General features: G+C 42.2%; 1 protein-coding gene across 1 annotated transcript in view; it reads right to left on the bottom strand.

Moving 5' to 3' along the window:
- The window catches only part of LOC126237131 (mediator of RNA polymerase II transcription subunit 12), a 400,411-nt gene that overhangs the window by 331,812 nt on the left and 43,893 nt on the right, over positions 1-24,706 (bottom strand). Inside the window, exons 7-8 of the mRNA XM_049946952.1 lie at positions 19,450-19,703; positions 4,316-4,436 (exon numbers count right to left, since the gene is read on the bottom strand). Coding sequence (XP_049802909.1) covers positions 4,316-4,436; positions 19,450-19,703 — 375 coding nt within the window. The remainder of the gene's footprint in view (positions 1-4,315; positions 4,437-19,449; positions 19,704-24,706) is intronic.

Genomic DNA, 24,706 nt, shown 5'->3' with positions numbered 1-24,706 from the left:
ACAAAAACCGGAAAAAAAGTGCGGCTTCGATTCGAGTAAATACAGTAATGTTAAACTTTTAAATCAGTTATGGATCAGTACCAGAGGGTGTTTCATTATTATATACCAATCCACTGCAAGCAGATTTGCTGGGACAAATAAATAGTAAAACATATTGTAGTGTCGCGGAATAGTAAAGAGTTGGAAATGTGGAATACTGTCAAAGTTACGTTGCCTATGCCGAGAGCCAGAGGCAGTAGGTTAGCCAAGAGGTAAGAGGATTGCACATGTATTGGAATGTGTCGTCACGCAGGGGCAATAGCCTGGTTACACACAACAGGCGAGAGAGAATTGCTTAGCACACGGGTTTGTGTTAGATGGAGACTTTCGTAGAGTGTAAGACAGAGGTATAGTGTCAGCTGTACTGCATTTCACAACTTCGCGTAAGTCTGCCGTAACAACACATAACTCTGTCACAAGAACACCTAAGGGGCGAGTACGACAGATAAATCAGCAGTATAAGTGGAATGAATGCGTTCATTCACTCGCAGTTAGACTTGCAGTTAGATGGGTACTTGGACGCCGTGTAGCGCTCAGCTCGGTGATCGACATGTTAATCTTTATTAAGGAGATGTTGCAGTAAGGGCGGCCCATCCAGCAGCAGATGTGAGGGGACAGTACCAGCTCTGGTCCTCTCTGCTGCCACTGTCAATCATCAACCCAGGATTAGCAGACATCGCGGCAGACTCGCTCGTCGCCAATGCTGACCACATCAGTGAGCCGTCATCGAGATCGTGCGGGGCCTAGGCCCTGTGCGTCCGCCGACACAACTCGGTGAGCCGAGGACGCTGGGGGACTGCAGCCCGTTCCGCCCGTCCACCGCGGATGAGCCACCAGGAGGAGCAGGGAAGAAGACTGGGTGAGATAGAACACACTCCACACTATGAGAATGCCACTCATACCGACAGCACCCGGACTCCAACCCGGAGCCTTCTACGGGCAGCGGCCTGCTGTCCGCCGCCAAGCCAACCGGTCAGCCGGGCGCGGCCAAAGTAAGGGCATTCCCCCGCTACGTCACAGCACGCGGCGCTGCGCTAGCAAGACTGGTGCGGCCCGGAGCTGGTGTCATCGCTCTGAGTCAGCGAGGACTCGGGGAAGGTCGTTGATATCACCAAGCTCAGCCAGCCTGTGTTATGCGGGCCACATTGTACTCAGCAGGAATAAAGGTGTCATGAATTAATAATGTTTCTTTGGCATTTATGACGCGTACACAGTCATTTCCTAGCGCCCTGACAACTGGAGAGGTCACCGCTCGGCTTCCAGTCCACCATAGGCGACCGGGACCTACAATATGTAGGGACTAAAAAGATTTTTGAGGGTGTTTGACATCATTAAGGGTGATAACTTCAAATTGCTCATCCACTGTTAAAGCTAGAAACCTCCTGAGACATAGCATTGAAAACTGGCATACAGGCAACAAGAAACAATCACACAACATAACATCACAGGTAGTACATCTCTCCTTCATGTATTAAACAGTGATTCACATGTTTGACTTCCTTAAACTCTGTAAACCTGTACTTGAAACAAGTTTACATGGTTTTTAGAAAGCAGCATGTAAAAAGGAATAGAAAGGGCCATCTTCATAGGAAGCATTACTCTTTATTGTTATCTCATAAATCACACCTATAGTGCTGCTGCATATGTCATGTGAAATGAAATCCTGACCAATGTCCATATTCTTAGAAAACTATGAAATTACTAGGCCCTACTATATCTCACAGTATTGGTGTTGCCTACCTGTTTACACTGTGATGACAGTTTACAGAGCAGATTTTTATTCACTGTGTGAATGTGGCATGCAGCTGAGGGACTGAAAAACAACATCTTATGCATGGTGAAGAATGTGTATTGTACCAGCTACACATCACTGAGTGGTAGCTACCACTCTGGGATCATACTGTAACAACATAAATCTGTATTTCTAATACTGAATACTGGAAACCTCATTTAGTTTTTCATTCACCCCACACTATCACTATTTAATAAGAGATTAACTTCCAGTGCATGGATCAAAGTACGAACTAGGCTGTCAGTTGGTTACATCCCCAGCCTATGAATGACACTGAAATATCAGACCACACAATACACACAACAGTAGAGAGGGCTGCATAACTATTTCTTTTTCACCAATAAAATGTTAGTCCTGTCTTAACAGTGAGGATTAATGCTTGCTTTCAAGTTCATCTTTGTTAAAGCGTTGTACATGCTGCTTCCTAACATATTGAGCAAACTTCCTTCAAGTCCCAGGTTGAAAAGTTATAAGCAATTTCAGGGTGCTATTCCCACTTAATACATGAAAGGATGTAGTTTCCATGATTCTGTGTCTTTAGTAATATGGTTTATTGCAATTGGTTTCCGATTTACTGTTGAGTAACACATTTCAAGTCAGCACCTTCTGAGACGACCAAGTCTCTCAAAATTCACTTTAGGTTTAGGCTTCCATATTTATTTGTTGCATGGAATCTGCTCATGGCATCTTTGCATATAATGAAATACTCTGTGTATTAAAATTGCTCATTCTAGTATATACCATATTATATAATGACTGTAAATTATGAACATGTTTGCTCAAAAGGGCTAGTGTTGAGAATGGTCACACTCGGCATGACAGAGTAAACATAGTAAAGAAAAGAAAAGAGCAAAATGATATTGCTGGCATTTCTGGAAAGCTGAGGTAATTAATGTTCTCAGATTTCCAGGATGGTGAATTAATCAAATGGGGCAACATTTTGCTAAGTATTACCCGCATCATCTTCTGGCAAAGCTGATAAGAGAAACACTTACTAAAATATCACATAGTTCTGACGAATTCATACACCTGAAAACCTGTGAACTTTATATAAAAGGATAAAATGTTCTGAAGAGCAAGTTAAGCAAGACATATAAGACACCGATACGAAATACAACCAACAAAATGGAAGTAATCATACAGAGGACTTCACACAATTCACACAACCCACATCCAAAATTCTGGGTGGTGTTAACCCTTTTAGTGTGTATGTTGGCTTACTACATATTTCACTACTAACTTTTTACTTCATTTTTGAACATGCTGTAATGTTCATTTTATCTGGTGAAAACATCATCTTTAATATCTGCTGTTCCTTGTATTTTCAGGTTTGATTTTAATGTTTTGTGCCACACCATAATATAGAAACCAACAAACAACATGGCAGAGGTAAAGGAATACCTACACATGACAATAAACTATGGTAAATCAACAAGTTACCAAAATGGAGTTATATTTTTTCAAGACAATGCTATTCTTTCTGGATAGATTATTGGGCATTTGTTACATAGTAGACTTTGTTGAGATGAAACAGTAGTTTCAAAATTGAGGAAGCTCATTAATGGCTAGTGATATTATGAGCTGATTGTTTGTGTATGAGGAGATCACACAACAATAATGTAGAATCAATAATAAAAAGAATGTCCCCTAAACATTTTCAAAGTTTAAATAAAAATGAAAAGTGAGTCTTTCAAAAATATTCTTAATAATGATAATATTACAAAAAGAATAGGTTGCTACTCACTGTAAAGATGGAATGCTAAGTTGCAGACAGACACAATGAAGACACTGTTACACAGTGAGTTTTCAGCCAAAGCCTTCTTCAGAAAGGAAAACACACTCACATTCACACAAGCAAGCACAGCTCATCCACACATGATTGCTATCTCCAGCCATTCTGGCCAGAATACATAATAATATAGCAGTTTTAGGGAACAGCATAGTGAAAGTTCTTAATAATGATGAAGATAAAGGCAAACTAATGACCTAAATCAATGTATGTCTTGAGCAGGGCAACAGTAAACTTATGAAATTTTAATAAATCATCATTGTCTCATTATCTCAATCCTGATATTGGTTGAGGTGGTGTGATGTTAATGGCAGTAGTGGGGAATGAGCAGAGGTTAAAAATTCACTACCACTCCACATATTTTCTTTCTTCCTCTTTTTCACTAATCTTTCAGGTGAGAATGGTTCGGAAATTTACCTCATACCATAGTCAAATTATTTTCTTTTATACAAGTACTTTTGGAGCTTTTATTTCTTATAAAACTGGAAATAAGTTTAATAATATTTGAGAAGAAAAGTTGCTACTCACCATATAGAGAAGATGCTGAGTCGCATCTCCACATCTCAGTATCTCCGCTATATGGTGAGTACCAACTTTCCTTCTCAACTATTGTTACATTCCATCCTGGATTTTCCATTGTTTGAAATAAGTTTAATGTCATTCTTGAACAGAGTATGCAAAGTAAGGAAAATTACCTGTAGTATTGCGCTAAGACTCATCACAATATCACGATGATGTGGGCAATTCATGTATTCATTAAAAGTAACAGTGAGAGGGTTGAGACCAGGTTGAATGGTACTGGGCACCAAAACATTACTGTAATAAAAAGAAACCATGAATTGTAAATTTTGTATGGACTGCAATAAAATCATAGGCAAACAGAGAGAAATATTTGGAATTATAAAACAAAATACATTTTACAGGTGGTCACATAAAAAGACAAAGCTCACAATGAAAAGATTTGTACACATTTTCTGACAAACCTCTATCTCATATTAATGCCCAATGCAATATTCTGCTTGAATAAATCTCAATTCAAATTCCAACTCTGTATCACTTGAGGACAAATGGCTTCAATGTACTTTAAATTCAAATAAACCTTAAATCCTGTGATTTCACCATGATACACATGCACAAAGAAATATCTGCCGTAAACAATGATGTGTGAATAAGTGGCTTTGGAGATCACTGTATTTCCTGTGGTTTAAGCTAGACATCTTTCAGTGAAACCATGTGACACTGCAGCTGACACTATATGCACCATATTATCAGCGCCCGTTCAAATTCCCAACCTTTACTCAGTCCAAACTCACCACTTTCAGGAATGATGATGATGAAACGATGAGGACAGCACAAACACCCAGTCATCTCGAGGCAAGTGAAAATCCCTGACCCTGCCAGGAATCGAACCCGGGACCCCGTGCTTGGGAAGCGAGACCACGAGCTGCGGACTGAGGGGGCGGGGAGTAGGACTGATGTTAATGACATTTGATTGTATTTCTGTCATTTAACATTGTAGTGACCACCTGTAGAGGAATTCCATTCTTCTTTCCTTCATATTTGCAAATTTTTCAATCACTAAAGATTGAAGTCAGTAACTGCTAAAATGAGGTCTCATTCAATACAGTACAGTGCGAGAGCTGTTGTCTTTTGTGGTCCATAGTGTTACAAGAAGGTTATGATGCATTACAGTGATGATAAACAACATTTTGCTTCTGGCATGGTATTGTAACTGTAATTATTGTTTTCATGAGTTTCACAATTTGCTCAATGTATCACAAAGATTATACCCTTTATGTAATAAAGTAAGTTCAAAGGATACTTTCCTACTACTCTCATCTATAAGTAACAGGGAGTTCCTGTCAAAGATTCTTTGTTTAGAAAAAAGAACGGCATTTAATAGATGCTCTGAAAGAAGTTGCTAAAAAAGTGGAAGAGTAAATGGTAAATTTCTCTTCTAGAAAGAGAGAGGAACAACTAAGGGTCCAGTGAACCTGAATCTTTCTTTTACCTCATAACTTACATCATCACATAATTCTCTTGCCTCCTGCATTAGATTACGTATCACTCCTCCATCTCAAATTCTCCCTCTTTTATGGCATGGGCCCTTGCATGCAAGTAATCGACGAAACAAAATTCAGAATTTTTCATGATGCTCAATAGCATTAAAAAAGTCGTATTACATACACTGTTTGTGTTGTGTAATACATAGAGTAAGGGCTTCACATGCAGGAGGTTGTGGGTTCGAATCTAATCAGATGCCTTAAATATTTTTATTTTTAAAATCTTTATCGAAACGACTGTGACCATTATTTTTATTCAATTAATTGGTTGAAATGTAGTTTTTTACTTGTATTCTTTTTGTCACATCATTTTAATCACTCTTGTTCCACTTGGAATTATTGTGAATGTAAATTTAATTATATGTATCTATTATAATATTCAATTACTTGAAAATTCCAATCTATCAGTTAAAAAACAAAAGACGAAATAATATATTTATACTGACTGTGCAATGATGTGAAATACAGATTTTTCATTACAAGATATGCAGTTTTTTTTTTTTTTTTTTGCATGGTAATTGTCATAGAAATGTTTAATACATAGCCTAATTTCCTACAGCACTATGGACCAAATAATGCACATGAAGATTTAAAAAAAAATAATAATAATAAAAAGGGGTTTATAAGTAAAATGAAACTCAAGCAAAATGAGATAAAGATTTATGAATACAATAAAAAGAAATTATATCAACATTAATACATAATATTAATTAAAAACACATGAACAAAGATTTCAAGTGGAAAAAGAAAGATATAAAGAAAAATGAGGGCAAATAAAGAAGTTGATGTTATGATTAAAATGGTGTGACAAAGGAATGGAAATAAAAAATTCAGTTTAAATCAATTAACTTAATAAAACTGATGATCAAAGTCAGTTCTATAAAGATTAAAAAAAAATTACTGCACCTACCAAGATTTGAACCTATAAGCTTCTGTGTGTGAAGCCCTTACCCTATCGATTACACCATGCAACAAATCTATGTAACACACCTCTTTTGACGCTACTGAGTGCCATGCAAAAGTCTGAAATTTTTCTTTTTCATCAACATCTCATAAATGAGGGCGCAAGAGGATGAATGGCTGCAGTATGTGATACCTGGTACCTTAACCTATTTAATGATATAGACGGTTTCAAAAAGTCAATCCCACTGCTGGGAACCTCTCCTTGCGATTCTAATTCTGCACTAAAATTTAAGCTATGTCAGGATTGGAAGATGATTTGGTCTCATCATGTCATCTGAGAGTAAGTTCTAAGGCACCACAGAAAAGAATACTGTTAATAATTAGATTTAGTATCTACCTATAACTGGTAACTTTTTGGTTGTATAAGGGTTTCTTAATTTTGCCTTGGATATGATGAATGTCACAGACTCTGTTTTTAACCCATGAAAGCTCTCCTACAAATTATAAACATGGAAAACAAAATAAAGCTCTTTTCCAAACCACAAGCACATACGCGTTCATGCTTGTTGAACAATTTGGAGTTAAATTTACTACTAAATTCATGACATTTCAACTGTCTGCAAAACTGTTAAACTGGGAGTCGGCCTACCTAGCCTCTTAGTTTCTAATTTTTCTTCACACCTGTGTAAATGGATGGGTTTTGGGTGTTTTGTTTTAGGACACAAGAACAACTGAGGTCATATGCACCCATGTCATAACCTTAGAACACGAGAAAGTAGAAGTCAGAAGCGGCTACATGTTAAGCCGATGTGATGGAAGGAAAGAGCTAAAAACAAGGAATTCCCTTTGGAAAGAGGTCTACAAATTTTGCCATAGAGACAGCGGAAGTCCCCGACCGAAGATTAAATGTCCTTTGTCATATTGCTATGATGGATAAAAAGTAAAACGTGGTCGACAGCCTATGCGTCATTTGCTAGAACAGTCAATAACTGAGACAGCAACAGGCATTGGAACATAAGTGGGAAGAAAAAGGACATTCGGTTAGGAAATGATGAACCGTCAAAAGTTGATGAGAATGAGCACAAAGTGGTAGGGGATCACCACTTAACAAACGGTGGTGGCTAAAAAAAAAAAAAAAACAGTGCCTAATACACAAAATGGATAACGTGATCTTATTGGGACAAGAAGACGAGAGGATGTTCGATAAGCCACAGTGAGAGGTTTAATTTCCAGGAGCTTGTTCCCGTGTAGGGAAGACCAGTTGTGATGTCAAAGTGACAACTGCTCACACATGGCAACATGGCAATCATCTGAAGCAACGAAAGAGCGAGCAGGCCAAAGTAGGAGGACTGCAGCCTTGGTAGCAGTATCAGCAGCCTCATTTCTCTCTAGACCAACATGACCGGGAACGCACATGAACATCACAGTGGCTCCCTAAATAGTGAGCAAGTGGAAGGTTTCTTGGACCTGTTGTTGCACTAAGGGATTGACTGTGTAGCACACAGAGGCTCTAAAGGGCACAAAGAGAAGTCAAGTGTATGACACAATTAAAAAGTTTGTGTCGCCAGATGTATTGGACAGCCTGATAGAAGGCGAAGAGCTCTGCTGTATAAATCAAGCAGAGTTCTGGAAGCCAAAATCGAAAATGGCCAGTGTCAATGACGAAGGCACACCAAACACCAGGATCAGTCTTGGAGCCATCAGTGTATATGAAGATGCTGTTGCTAAGTTGTGTGTAAAGGTCAAGAAACTTACAGTGACACATCAACTCCAGAGCAGTGTCCTTAGAAAGTGAATGAATTCCAAGATGAACGTGGGTCGCTGTATGAAGCCAAGGTGGTGAAGGGTTAACACTCATCAGAAATGTGGCAGGTAGTGTGAAGTTAAGCTGCCAGAGCAGTAGTCGAAAGTGAACTCCAGTAGGTAACAGAGAAAAAGGGCATGCCCCATACTCACGGTCAAGGGAGTCATCGACAAAGAGGGCAAAAGATGGGTAGTCGAAAGTGAACTCCAGTAGGTAACAGAGAAAAAGGGCATGCCCCATACTCACGGTCAAGGGAGTCATCGACAAAGAGGGCAAAAGATGGGTGACCAGGCATTGCAGACAAATGGCATGCATATCCACTGTGGAGGACATCACATAGGTAGGGAAATGGTAGTTTGGCAACTTCTGGATGGAGACTCTCAACCGGGCTAACGTAAAAGGCATCAGTGGCCAGAAGTATTCCACAATGTGTGTTAAGATGGTATAAAATGGACGGACATACAGAGGAATAAACAAAACACCCATAGCCTAGTACCGGACAGACTATGGATCAGTACAAATGGAGGAAGGTGGTCTCATCTCTCCCCAGAACGTATTGCTTAGGACACATAAGATATTAAGGAAACAGGTACAGCGTACGACCAGGTAAGGCATGTAAAAGGACAAACAAAGTTTCCTATTGAGCATGAGCCCCAGAAATTTAGTAGTTTCAGCAAACAGAGGAGCAACAGGCCCAAGATGTATAAATGGTGGAAGAATCCTATTGCATCACCAGAAATTTAGCCAAGTGGTTTCGTCAGTGGAAAAGTGAACAGCTGCAGGAGTAGAGACGATCGAGACAATGCTGAAGACGCCACTTAAGGAGACTAGTCTGTGGGGAACTGCAATAGATCGCAAATTCATCAACAAAACGAGAGCCAAAGATGCCTGGCAGGAGACATTCCATGATACAGTAAACAGCTATGGCAAAGAACACGACAGTCAGGACAGAGCTTCGAGGCACTCCATTCTCCTGGGTAAAGGTGTCCAACAAGGCTGAGACCATATGAACCATGAAAACTCAGTGCTTTAAAAATTCCTGAAGGAAATGGAGCAGGTGTCTTCGGAAGCCACACATATATAGAGTACGGAGGATACAGGTCCTCCAGCAGGTGTCGTAGGCTTTCTCCAAATCAAAAAACATGGCCATAGTCTGGTATACCCACAGAAAACTATTCATGGCATGGGTTGACAAAGTGATGAGATGGTCAACTGCAAAATGGCACACTCAAAATCCACATTGTGCAGTGGTTAGTAGAGTGCGAGACTCGAGCCACCATACCAGTTGGCTTGATTAATATATTCCACCACCTTGCAAACACAGGTGGTGAGAGAAATGGGGCGGTAGCTAGAAGCAAGATGTTTGTTCTTATTGGGCTTCATGCAAGCATCTGGGAAACATGACTTCTACCCAAATGCACTGTATGTATGAAGGAGAAAGGGCTTGCCCACATGAGAAAGGTGCTGCAATATCTGAGTGTAAATATCATCTGGCCCCAGGACAGAAGATCGGGATGAAGTGAGAGCGCGGTCTAACTCCCTAATAGTAAATGCGGCATTGTAGCATTCACAATTCTGAGAGAAGGAGGATATCACCCAAACCGCCTTCACTCCTTTCCGAGGGAGAAAGGTGGGATGATAGTAGGTGGAGCAAGAAATATTGGCAAAATAGTGGCCCAAGGTGTTGGAGATAGCAATAGGGTTTACAATGACTTCATGTGCTACATTCAGGACGAAAATAAGAATATGGGCCTCAGTCCCAGAGAGCCAACGAAGGCTGCCCCCACACAATGGAAGAAGGAATGAAACCATTAAAAGAACCAGTAAAGGAAATCCAACTAAAGGAAATCCACCTAGTTTTTTTGCTATCCCAAAGAATGAAACCACACTGCACATGTGCAACTGTTTATAATGAATACAATTTGCCTCATATGATAATGGTTAAAAATATGGAGAGCACGTCACCACATGTGTATTGTGTCGCAGCACGCATCAGTCCACCACGGGACCACAACACAGCATGATGAAGATGAAGTATGAGGTGTGGAACATTCTGCAGAGGTATGGATAACATTTGTAAGGTCATCACAACTGGGGAAATGTTCGTCGAAGCCTCCACTTGGCCTTAAAAAGCTGCCAGTTGGATTTATACGCAGGTGGGTAGGAGTCAGCAAATGGATAGTGCACAGGGAATGGTCACTCGAGTACGTGTCAGACAGAACAGACCACTCAAGATGATGGGCAAGCAGGGCAGTGCAGAACAAGAGGTCCAAATGAGAATAGATGTGAGTGGAGTCTGAAAGGAATGTGGGTGCTCCAGTGTTAAGACAGATGAGGATGAGTTGATGGAGGAGTTCAGCCAAGAGGGAGCCTCATGGACATTTTCTTGAAGAGCCCCAAAGGGGATGGTGGGTATTAAACATACCGAGCAGAAAAACGGAGTGTGGATGTCGCCAGTCTGAGTGGCGTGGCGGTGGAGTGAGGCATAGCAACAATGGAATGATAAGTGCAGGACGGTAAAATGCAGACCTTTTGACTCGTCAACAACTCGTGAGTGACAGAGTAGGACACTTTTTCCTTCACCTGGATGTCTTGGACAGGCCACTCATTGAGATATACAGGACATTCATGGGATGAAATGGCACAGTCACCACTACAATTGATACAGGTGGGAGTAGAAGGCGGGGAATAGCCCTCGTGAGCATCTCACTTGTGTTAACATACCTCTGCAATGCCTGTGCGACGTGGTTATAGCCACGTTGGCGGCGGAGTGTTCCTGTGTACACGTCATTGAAAGCAACAGACACTGACCTTGCTGGCCAATTCAATAAGCAGCAGTTTATTGGTGCTCCAAATGTCTTTCGTGGACTGAGAATGAAGTTCACGTGTGATGTATCAGCTGTGTTTGGAGGCAATACATGGTTGGCTGTTGTATGGGGGAACCATGCAGACTATGGTGGCCTTGAAGCTTTCCCTGATGCAAACATTTTGGCTTGGAAGACTTGGAATATAGCTGAGAGAGTACAGGGTTACTGGCTAAGGTTCCGTATGGTACTTTGGTTCCAGACAAGCCATTTAACTTGTCTACATGTTTTTACAGGAAAGGCGAGTTTGATTATAATGTTGACACTGGTTTCAATGCACCGGGTTTGGAATGTACAGTCTGACTGCGATGACTTCACAGCCTGCCTTAAACTTAAATGAAAGCATTACTCTAACAAATGCGAGAAAAAGAGTGCATGTAGGTGCTAAGTTTTTATCAATATTTTTCACTACCCGATGGACAGGAGTGATGCCCTGATCACAGGGATAAGTCTGGATTTCTCCCTTTGTCAGACCATCAAACAGCTGAGTGTAAATCAAGCAAAGAATTCAGCATACAGTGGGCCTTGACACGAACAAGCTGCAGCTCATGGTCTCGCACTTGTGTTCTTGCTTCCCGAGCACAGGGTCCTAGGTTCGATTCCAGGCAGGGTCGGGGATTTTCCCTGCCTCAAGATGACTGGGTGTTTGTGTTGTCCTCATCATTTCATCATCATTCATGGCAGTGGTGATAATGGACTGAGCAAAGGTTGGGACTTTGTATGGGTGCTGATAACCGTGCAGTTGAACGCCCCACAAACCAAACATCATCATCGACACGAACAGTACAGTCTTGGAGGAGCGAAAGTGTAAGCAACTGTTGGGATTGAAAATTACAATTGCTCCATAAGCAGAATCCCATTACATAAGTGAGAGTAGGAGTTTGCATGGCCTGAAATTACATCAAAACCTTTCTGAATAATAAACATATTAACCATAGCAAAGGTCTGATCTTCTTTGGTATGCAATACCACAGGAACCAAGTTGCAGCTGCGAGAGCCTTTGAATCTTAGCCTCATGCTGTTTATGTTGGTTTATGCTTAGTAGATGCAGACTGAAATGGTGATGGGCACATAATGAGGGGGGGGGGGGGGGGAAGGAAAAAAAAGAAAGAAAGAAAAAATTTGCCAGTGTCTCCGAAGGTGTGCTCCTTCCAACTGGGAACCCTCTCTGATGGGGGACAATCAACTGCCTTAGGTGATTGTTCACGCATCAGGTCATACCTCCAGAACCCCTGACAAGAGAGACCAATTGGCAATTTGGGAAGGTAACAGCTCAGGCAATCACCCCTCCCTGACCCTGGCTTGTATCAGGTGGTACGTATGAACCCTACCTGTCGACCCTGGGGTGGGAATTATGTGTTACCCAATCACCTGTTGTGGGTCAAATGTGTGGGCTGGCCTTCAGGAGCACACACGGAGGAAGAAGAAACAAAGAGAAACCTCAAATGCCAAGTTGGAGGAAGGGGAGGAGATGGGGAAAAGAGAGAGAGAGAGAGAGAGAGAGAGAGAGAGAGAGAGAGAGAGAGAGGGGGGGGGGGGGAGGGAGAGAGAGAGATGAGGGACTACTCTGACCCTAGACTACTGAAACTTCAGAACACAGTCCTGAAACTATTCAAGACATGTTTCCCTAGGGAGGGGAAAAAGAAAAGCAGGAGGATAGGCATGAAGCACAGAAATGTCGGTTGATTTGGGGGAGGGGACCAAATGGCGAGCTCATTGGTCCCATAGGATTAGGGAAGGGTAGGGAGGAAGTCGGTCATGCCCTTTCAAAGGAACCATCCTGGCTTTTGCCTGAAGCAATTTAGGGAAATTATGGAAAACCTAAATCAGGACGGTCGGACGCGGGTTTGAACAGTCGTCCTCCTAAAAACGAGTCCAATGTGCTAACCACTGTGCCACCTCACTCAGTAGCACGGAAAGGGATGAGGCACTGCAAAGGCTGGAAGGGGAGGGGGGTGGCTTGACTGATAAGGAGGTGCCAGATCCAACTTTGTTAGAAGCTCTGACAGCTCCAGTTCTCTTCAGAAGGAGGGATGAAGGTGGGCCACTGCAAGCATCCACTCTATTGAGCTTAAGCCACTAGCTACCTTAAGCTGTTTTGGTACTGTTTATTTATTTTCTAGGGTAAAAGAGGAGGCCTTTATTTTATACCTCCTACTTAGGGATTTATAAACAAAGACCTTGAATGGAGTTGCTAGTGTTGCCATCTTTGGTTGCTACCTGACTGCTCAAGGTGCAGTCACCATGGAGTCACACACTGGGCTTGCAAATTGCTCCATCAATCACATCATGGTAGGAGCTACCAATGTCTTTATGTGATTTTGCAGCTCACTTCTGCGCATTCAGTCATCCTCATGGCGTGACGAGAAAGTGCTGTCTTGTCTACACATCAGGGATGAATGTTGCTCAGCTTGCTGTCGGCTCCAGTCTCCAATCTCGTGTGGGGTATTTATACACCCAAATCCATATATGAGTAAAGTTTTGCAAGGATTTCCTCCACACCCCACATCATCCCCACATCCCCCCCCCCCCCCACCCCCACCCCCCACCCAACTGAACCAGACTCCAAAGGCTCTATGACAAGCTAGGCTGCAACTTCCTGTACTTGTGCCATACGGTTGAGAACTGCAGGGTCCCTATAAATTGGTCAGGTGTGCATTACATGTGGGGTGCACACAAGAGGTTTTCAGATTAGGCAACTCTCTATCCAATCCAGATAACAAACAATAGCTGTAGGAAACCAAAAAATATCCGTGTAAGATCTTAAGAAACGCCTCCTACAGGTGAGAGCATTAAAATTCCAACTGTTAACTGCCAAAGCATTTGCAATGAAGATCCAGGGTTGGAAGCACTCCTGAAAAGCAGTGAAGTTCACATAATACTAGATACAGAAAGCCGTTTGAAGCCTGAAATTGATAGCAGTCTGATTTTTGGGGTAAATTTGAGTGTCTACTGATAGGATGAGCAAATGGGAACTGGAGGTGGTGTATTTGATGCAGTAGACAAGGAACTCAAATCCATGCGAATGAAATTAAAGTTGCAGGTGAGATTGTTTGGACAAGACTCAGTATGGATGGGGTGGGGGAGGGGGGGCATAAAATGTTAATTGGATCCTTCTCAGATTCATCTCCTAACGTAACCAAAAATGTCAGCGCAAATCTCACTTCACTTTTATGTAAGTTTCCCAATCATACTTTAATCATCGGTGGAGACTTGAATTATCCAACAATCAATTGCAAAAATTACAGTTTTGCTAGTGGTGGGCATGGTAAGATATCCTGTAAAACATTACTAAATGCCTTCTCTGAAAACTACCTAGAACAGGCAGCTAGAAATCACACTCGTGACAAAAATATAGAGCATCTGGCAACAAATAAACCTGACCTCTTTAAAGATGTCCACATTGAAACTGGTATCAGTGACCATGACACAGTCGTGGCAATAATGATTACCAAAGTACAAAGGACAACTAAAACAAGCAGAAAGGTATATATGCTCAGTAAACTAGGTAAAAAACAGTAGTGTCATATCTCAATGAGGATGTTCAGCATAGGGTAGGAACATGTAGAGGAACTATGGCTCAAGTTTAAAAGAATAGTTGAACATACACTGGATAGATATGTATCCAGTACAACAGTTCACAACGGGAAGGAATCTCCATGGTATAGTCATTGTAAAGAAACTTTTAAATAAACAAAGATTACTGCATAATAGGTGTAAAACAAAGCGTATGGCTATAATGTAGATACAGAGATGCTGAATGAAATACCTTTAGCTGTCAAGAGAGCAATGCATGATACCTACAACGACTACCTTAGTAGAACATTGTCACATGATATCTCACAAAATTCTGGTCATATGCAAAGGCTGTTGGTGGCACCAAAGTTATTGTCCAGTTACTAGTGAATGAGACAGGAACTGAAATTGAGGGTAGCAGAGCAAAATCTGAAAAACTTAACTCTATTTTCAAATGTTCCTTTGCAAAGGAAAACTCAGGAGAATTAGCCCAGTTTAATCCTAATACTACTGAAAAGATGAATGAAATAAGTATTAGAGTCTGTGGTATTGAGAAACAGCTGAAATCATTAAAACTGAGCACAGCTCCAGAGCCAGACGGAATTCCTGTCAGATTCTACACTGACTTTGTGACTGAGTTAGCCCCTCTTCTAACTACAATCTATCATAGATCCCTTGAACAAAAAAACCATTGTCAGTTCTTGGAAAAAACACAGGTCACACCTGTCTACAAGAAGAGAAGTGATCCACAAAACTAATGCCCAACATCCTTGAGATCGGTTTGTTATAGAATCTTAGAACATACTCTAAGCTCAAACATAATGATGTATCTTGAACAGAATGAGCACCTCAATGCTAGCCAGCATAGATTCTGAAAACACTGATTTTGGGAAATCTAACTGCACTTTTCTCATGACATACTGAAAGCCTTGATCAAAGCAATCAGGTAGATGCAGTATTTCTTGATTTCCAAAAAGCAGTTGACTCAGTACCACACCTAAGCTAATTGTTAAAAGTACGACCATATGGGATATCGAATGAAATTTGTGACTGGACTGAAGACATTTTCGTAGGGAAGATGCAGCATGTTATCTTGGATGGGTAGTCATTGTCAGATGTAGAAGTAGCCTTGATGTGCCCAGGGAAGTGTGTTGGGATCCTTGCTGTTCGCGTTGTATATTAATGACCTTGCAGACAATATTAATAGTAAAATCAGGCTTTTTGCAGATGACAGAGTTATCTACACTAAAGTACTATTTGAAAGAAGCTGCATAAATATTCAGTCAGATCTTGATCAGATTTCAATGTCATCCAGGGACTGGTAACTTGCTCTAAATGTTCAGAAATGTAAAATTTTGCACTTTATAGAACGAAAATGAGTCACAATTTGAATCGGCCAACTCATACAAATACCTGGGCATATCACTTTGTACAGACATGAAATAGAATGATCACATATGTTCAGTCATGGGTAAAGCAGGTGATAGACTTCGATTTATTGGTAGAATACTGGGGAATTGCAATCAATCTACAAAGGGTACTGCTGACAAATCACTTGTGCCACTGGTTCTAGAATATTGCTCAGTGTGGGACCAGCACCAGATAGGAGTAACAGGGGATATTGAACATATACAGAGAAGGGCACCACAAATGGTCACAGGTTTGTTTAATTCTTGGGATAGTGTCATGGAGATACTGAAGGAACTGAACTGGAAGACACCTGAAGATCCCTAGAAAGTCTATTAACAAAGTTTCAAGAACCAGCTCCAAATGATAACTCTAGGAATATACAACAACTTGCTATGTATGCTCACAAAGGAATCGTGAGGAAAAGATTAGAATAATTACTGTATGCACAAAGGCATTCAAATAATCTTTCTTTCCATGCTCCATCCGTGAATGGAACAGGAAGAAACCCTAATAATTGGTACAATGGGACCTATCCTCTGCCATCGATTTCACGGTGGTTTGCAGAGTATGGATGTAGATGTTGACACCCAGATACGTGTTTGCAAATACAGTGCAACAGAAGTCACTGTCAGCATGTTTTCATCCCATTTGACTGCATTTGGAACTTAGAGCACACATATTTCAAAAGAAATAAATGGTGTGCTACTTCTTCATTTGCACAGAAAGCTCAAAATGGAAATGCGTTAAAAAAAATATTGCTGAGGGACATGCAAGCCTGCAAATCTGTACATGAGGCAGCCCTGGTAGGAAGCACGACATGTAAGAAACAAGACTGATCGTAAAAATATTTGTACAGTATAACCCTTCTTTAACATTCCTGGAATTAACATTTTCCCACCATTTATGACATTTTTTTATCATTCCTGTCCAATTTCCTATGCCCACAATGTTAATTTGCACCCAATTTTGTGTCAACATATTTATAACTTTCCAGCGATTTAAGCAGTAGGAAAAAATGTTCGTGGAGAAAAAATGACTCTGCATTATGTTGGCCATCCAGTAGTCTTTACAAATATTATGTGGTTAGGTTTCTTGACACCTGAACACACTACTCAGCGGATCAGAAATGGTAAACATGTAAAAGTTGGAACAATTTGTGCCGTATCTCCTGCCGCTGCTAAGCTCTACTTGGTGTGGTGGCTGATGGGAGTAACTAGGTTCGTTCGAATGGAGATATCATGACCGATCACAACCATTTCCAAACTGTCTCTACTGTGCAAACACAGTTTTGTGATTGTTGTGATCATTATGACACCTTTCTCAAACCACATTTAGTGTGTTTCGGTGTTTGGCCACTTGGAGTGCTAGTTGACACCGTCATTCACTTTGCATTGCTCAAATATTTTCAGTTTAAACACAGTGCTGGTTATGTATTTTTTTCATGCTGAGCAAAATGTGTTTCGAGGATTTATTCAGTATTTAGGTAAGTATTTTTTGCGATGTTACACAAACAAACAACGTAAATGATAGTTTGCATGTGTGTCTTTTTCTACATAACTGAGGAGGCATAGTACCTGATAACCTCAAAAAGATGACTACAGTGCAAGAGATACAGAATAACACATATTCAAACGCCACACAAAATACTTATGTACATATTTGCACTTGACAACAAGAAAAAATTCTCAAAACCAGTCATGTTAAGCATGAAAAAATATGTAACTAGTGCAGTATTTCATTATTTAAATAATGAATGACAGCTACAGGATTTCAAAAACATCAATTATGATTTATGAAATTGAGTCACACATTCCTACTTCCCACGCAGTTATCAGTTCCAGTTACATCAGTGGTTTTTATTAGATAACAAACCTTTATTAGATAATAAAGAAGTCCCTGACAAGTCTTTTGATGCCTGTTATGTACATATATCATACACAAGGTGCGAAAATGCAAGAGGGTATCCTGAAAACGTTATTTCCCATATTTTACACAATTTTTTTGAAGCTCCTTGAGAAGTGTAAAAGCTGGGTTTCACTGTACTTACAAAATGTGTTTGACTGGCACTGGTGGCCCTCAAGGAAGGAGTCCAAACATACACATGCAAGACTTTTTTTACGAGGTTGGGCAGGAGGTACATGTGTTTTACTTTCTGATGGAGCACAAGAAGATGTCTGTAGTAAAATACTCACTCACTGACACTGAGAATTTTGATGAAACTTGTCACAGTTTTAAAGTCATAGTTTGGGGTCAGAAAAGAGGCATGTAAATGTACTGGTCACTGTATTAAAAACACTCTCTCACTATAAGACTTCAATGCTATTTATACATATGCCAGCAAAATTACCTAAATAACCACACATATTAACATACTAGAAGGTAAGTCATCACTTGGGCGGAGGCAAGGGTGGGGTACCGGGGGGGAGGGGGGGGAGGAGGAAGTGGGAGGAGAAAGAGAGAGAGAGAGAGAGAGAGAGAGAGAGAGAGAGAGAGAGAGCTGCTGCTTCTTCAGTTACACTAATTAGCTGCTGTTTATGTTTTATTGCTAGCTTAATATTTACTTGGTTATCATAGTATTCTTCAGAGAAGAAGGAAAAAAAGTGAAGTGGCATTTTTGAACAGGAGTCCCCATCTGGGGTTGGGGTGGGGGTGGGAAGTTGAGCTGCCTGGTGCAAGTCTTTTCATTTGATGCCACTTTGGTGACTTCCATGTTGATAATAATGAAATGGGGATGGGGACAACACAAACATCTAGTCCCAAGCAGAGAAAATCCCTGATCTGGCCAGGAACTGAAACTGGGGCTCCGTGATCGAGAGTCAGCAAACCGAACCACGACACCATGAGCTGCCACCTTCAAACAAAATTATTACCTATACATGTAACAATAGGACAGTGTTTACAATACACTAAATTTGTCCACCTCCATTGACTTTAGGTAATTACCCCATTCCTTTCAGAATACACATGCAGATGACGGCCTCCATTTAAGAATATCCCAGGTTCATTTACTCCACCTGATACAGGTTTTGTTAAATAACCTCAAAGGTCCCCTGAAATTTTTGCGTACCCATAACATGAAAATCAAGAAAACATAGGAAAAAGCCAAAACAGCCCTTCCAGAAAATTTCCAAATGCCAGGAGAAACACTGCAAAAATTTATATTTCAAAGTAAATTAGGCAGTGGATCTGTGTAGTATTTAAGTTTTTCCTCACGCTGAAAGAATACACTTATTTGACAATTACCAATGGAATGATAACTTGATCCTTACCTGGGACTCTGTGGAGATGCAAGAGCAGGTGATGCAGGATCAGGCAGTGTCTGTGACATCTGTGCTAATTTGCGTGCGCACAGGTATGCTAATCGACGGGCTAGGAGTTCTGACTGAACATACTCATCAAGGTACTGAAGAGCGAGTGGAAGCAATAATCGTAGAACTCCATCATCTGTGCTGCTCGAAGAACGCATGCGGTCCAGAAGTTCCAGCACCCATTGCAGAAACTCTTGTCGTTCGAGAAGGCCCTCCTGCTTTGCATAACAACAACATTTTTTTAATTGTAAGCTTTTGCTATCAGAAAAGGCATAGATTTTAAAATTCAACATCATCAAAATAAATTACAAGTTTATATCTAAAAACAAAGATGATGTGACTTACCGAACGAAAGTGCTGGCAGGTCGATAGACACACAAACAAACACAAACACACACACAAACAAACTGTTGCCTCATCAGGAAAGAGGGAAGGAGAGGGAAGACGAAAGGATGTGGGTTTTAGGGGAGAGGGTAAGGAGTCATTCCAATCCCGGGAGCGGAAAGACTTACCTTAGGGGGAAAAAAGGACGGGTATACACTCGCGCGCACACACACACACACACACACACACACACATCCATCCACACATATACAGACACAAGCAGACATATTTAAAGACAAAGAGTTTGGGCAGAGATGTCAGTCGAGGCAGAAGTGAAGCGACAAAGATGATGTTGAATGACAGGTGAGGCATGAGTGACGGCAACTTGAAATTAGCCTGGTGGGTAATGGGAAGAGAGGATATATTGAAGAGCAAGTTCCCATCTCCGGAGTTCGGATAGGTTGGTGTTGGTGGGAAGTATCCAGATAACCCGGACGGTGTAACACTGTGCCAAGATGTGCTGGCCGTGCATCAAGGCATGTTTAGCCACAGGGTGATCGTCATTACCAACAAACACTGTCTGCCTGTGTCCATTCATGCGAATGGACAGTTTGTTGATGGTCATTCCCACATAGAATGCATCACAGTGTAGGCAGGTCAGTTGGTAAATCACGTGGGTGCTTTCACATGTGGCTCTGCCTTTGATCGTGTACACCTTCCGGGTTACAGGACTGGAGTAGATGGTGGTGGGAGGGTGCATGGGACAGGTTTTACACCGGGGGCGGTTACAAGGATAGGAGCCAGAGGGTAGGGAAGGTGGTTTGGGGATTTCATAGGGATGAACTAAGAGGTTACGAAGGTTAGGTGGACGGCGGAAAGACACTCTTGGTGGAGTGGGGAGGATTTCATGAAGGATGGATCTCATTTCAGGGCAGGATTTGAGGAAGTCATATCCCTGCTGGAGAGCCACATTCAGAGTCTGGTCCAGTCCCAGAAAGTATCCTGTCACAAGTGGGGCACTTTTGTGGTTCTTCTGTGGGGGATTCTGGGTTCGAGGGGATGAGGAGGTGGCTCTGGTTATTTGCTTCTGTACCAGGTCGGGAGGGTAGTTGCGAGATGCGAAAGCTGTTGTCAGGTTGTGGGTGTAATGGTTCAGGGATTCCGGACTGGAGCAGATTCGTTTGCCACGAAGACCTAGGCTGTAGGGAAGGGACCGTTTGATGTGGAATGGGTGGCAGCTGTCATAATGGAGGTACTGTTGCTTGTTGGTGGGTTTGATGTGGACGGACGTGTGAAGCTGGCCATTGGACAGGTGGAGGTCAACGTCAAGGAAAGTGGCATGGGATTTGGAGTAGGACCAGGTGAATCTGATGGAACCAAAGGAGTTGAGGTTGGAGAGGAAATTCTGGAGTTCTTCTTCACTGTGAGTCCAGATCATGAAGATGTCATCAATAAATCTGTACCAAACTTTGGGTTGGCAGGCCTGGGTGACCAAGAAGGCTTCCTCTAAGCGACCCATGAATAGGTTGGCGTACGAGGGGGCCATCCTGGTACCCATGGCTGTTCCCTTTAATTGTTGGTATGTCTGGCCTTCAAAAGTGAAGAAGTTGTGGGTCAGGATGAAGCTGGCTAAGGTGATGAGGAAAGAGGTTTTAGGTAGGGTGGCAGGTGATCGGCGTGAAAGGAAATGCTCCATCGCAGCGAGGCCCTGGACGTGCGGAATATTTGTGTATAAGGAAGTGGCATCAATGGTTACAAGGATGGTTTCCGGGGGTAACAGATTGGGTAAGGATTCCAGGCGTTCGAGAAAGTGGTTGGTGTCTTTGATGAAGGATGGAAGACTGCATGTAATGGGTTGAAGGTGTCGATCTACGTAGGCAGAGATACGTTCTGTGGGGGCTTGGTAATCAGCTACAATGGGGCGGCCGGGATGATTGGGTTTGTGGATTTTAGGAAGAAGGTAGAAGGTAGAAGGTAGGGGTGCGGGGTGTCGGTGGGGTCAGGAGGTTGATGGAGTCAGGTGAAAGGTTTTGCAGGGGGCCTAAGGTTCTGAGGATTCCTTGAAGCTCCGCCTGGACATCGGGAATGGGTTTACCTTGGCAAACTTTGTATGTGGTGTTGTCTGAAAGCTGACGCAGTCCCTCAGCCACATACTCCCGACGATCAAGTACCACGGTCGTGGAACCATTGTCCGCCGGAAGAATGATGATGGATCGGTCAGCCTTCAGATCACGGATAGCCTGGGCTTCAGCAGTGGTGATGTTGGGAGTAGGATTAAGGTTTTTTAAGAAGGATTGAGATGCAAGGCTGGAAGTCAGTGGAAGGTTTGGAGAGGGTGATTTTGAGGAAGAGGAGGAGGGTCCCGCTGCGACGGAGGACGGAACTGTTCCAGGCAGGGTTCAATTTGGATGGTGTCTTGGGGAGTTGGATCATTAGGAGTAGGATTAGGATCATTTTTCTTCGTGGCAAAGTGATATTTCCAGCAGAGAGTACGAGTGTAGGACAGTAAATCTTTGACGAGGGCTGTTTGGTTGAATCTGGGAGTGGGGCTGAAGGTGAGGCCTTTGGATAGGACAGAGGTTTCGGATTGGGAGAGAGGTTTGGAGGAAAGGTTAACTACTGAATTAGGGTGTTGTGGTTCCAGATTGTGTTGATTGGAATTTTGAGGTTTTGGAGGGAGTGGAGCTGGAAGTGGGAGACTGAGTAGATGGGAGAGACTGGGTTTGTGTGCAATGAGAGGAGGTTGAGGTTTGCTGGAAAGGTTGTGAAGGGTGAGTGAGTTGCCTTTCCGGAGGTGGGAAACCAGGAGATTGGATAGTTTTTTGAGGTGGAGGGTGGCATGCTGTTCTAATTTACGGTTGGCCTGCAGGAGGATGCTCTGAACAGCCAGTGTGGATGTGGGAGAGGAAAGATTAAGGACTTTTATTAAGGATAGGAGTTGACGGGTATGTTCATTGGCTGAGTTGATGTGTAGGTGAAGGATTAGGTGGGTGAGGGCAATGGATTGTTCGTTTTGGAACTGGTATAGGGACTGATGGAAAGAGGGGTTGCAGCCAGAGATGGGAACTTTAAGTGTGAGGCCTTTGGGGGTAATGCCAAATGTCAGACAAGCCTGAGAAAATAGAATATGGGAGCGTAATCTGGCTAGGGCGAAGGCATGTTTGCAGAGGGAATGTAAATAAAACTTAATGGGGTCGTTGTGGGGGTGTTGTGAGGGTGACATGGTATTAGAAGGTGGAAAGTGTAAACTGAGGCTGAAATGAAAATGAAAATAAAAATATATGGAGAGAGATAAAGGTGAACTTGAAAGTAACTGGAGATCTGGTGTGAAAAAAGGCGAGAAGGTGTTGGTTACAGCTGGGCTATGTTGGACTTGGGTTGGTAGACAACGATGTGCACAAAGGTTAGGTGGTTGTGTTGCCGCCAAAACACGGTGAAGGACGGAGAAATTCGGGAAAATTTCGAAAAAACGTGTAAATGTATTAAAAGGAGTGGTTTTGTGGTGGCAGATTATGAAAATGAGGCTAACAATTGTCAGACGAAGAAATAATGACGTTAAAACCTGTGGGAAGCGGATAAAAATTATCAGTGATGTGCAAAAAACGGAAATCGAAATAAAGCGACAGATATTAGAACTAGCCGAAATGGTTGTTTAAAAGGTGAAAGGAACTGTTTGTGAACTAGAAATGGTGGATTTTATAGCGGCGGTAGTGTTGAAAGCGACAAAAAAAAAATTTTTTTTTTTTTTGTTATGGTTTGGAAGTGGGTTACGTATTATTGAGTCTATATAGGTGGGATAAAATTGTATAGCAGATTACGGTAAAAAGGAGAAAGTGAATACAAAGTGAAACTACTGGCAAAAACAGAAAGAGAAAATAAGACGACAGAAAAGATTTCGAAATGCAACAGTGACAATAACCAACGTGATTGTTGGGTTCAAATTACTGATATCAATATAATACAGGGAAAAATATATCTAAAAACAAAGATGATGTGACTTACTGAACGAAAGTGCTGGCAGGTCGATAGACACACAAACAAACACAAACACACACACAAAATTCAAGCTTTCGCAACAAACTGTTGCCTCATCAGGAAAGAGGGAAGGAGAGGGAAAGACGAAAGGATGTGGGTTTTAGGGGAGAGGGTAAGGAGTCATTCCAATCCCGGGAGCGGAAAGACTTACCTTAGGGGGAAAAAAGGACGGGTATACACTCGCGCACACACACACACATATCCATCCACAACTAAAACCTTAATCCTACTCCCAACATCACCACTGCTGAAGCCCAGGCTATCCGTGATCTGAAGGCTGACCGATCCATCGTCATTCTTCCGGCGGACAAGGGTTCCACGACCGTGGTACTTGATCGTCGGGAGTATGTGGCTGAGGGACTGCGTCAGCTTTCAGACAACACCACATACAAAGTTTGCCAAGGTAACCCCATTCCCGATGTCCAGGCGGAGCTTCAAGGAATCCTCAGAACTTTAGGCCCCCTGCAAAACCTTTCACCTGACTCCATCAACCTCCTGACCCCACCGACACCCCGCACCCCTACCTTCTACCTTCTACCTTCTTCCTAAAATCCACAAACCCAATCATCCCGGCCGCCCCATTGTAGCTGGTTACCAAGCCCCCACAGAACGTATCTCTGCCTACGTAGATCGACACCTTCAACCCATTACATGCAGTCTCCCATCCTTCATCAAAGACACCAACCACTTTCTCGAACGCCTGGAATCCTTACCCAATCTGTTACCCCCGGAAACCATCCTTGTAACCATTGATGCCACTTCCTTATACACAAATATTCCGCACGTCCAGGGCCTCGCTGCGATGGAGCATTTCCTTTCACGCCGATCACCTGCCACCCTACCTAAAACCTCTTTCCTC

The sequence above is a fragment of the Schistocerca nitens genome, chromosome 2, assembly GCF_023898315.1.
Source record: "Schistocerca nitens isolate TAMUIC-IGC-003100 chromosome 2, iqSchNite1.1, whole genome shotgun sequence".
Lineage (NCBI taxonomy): Eukaryota > Metazoa > Arthropoda > Insecta > Orthoptera > Acrididae > Schistocerca > Schistocerca nitens.
This window is presented reverse-complemented; position numbering and strand designations above follow the sequence as displayed.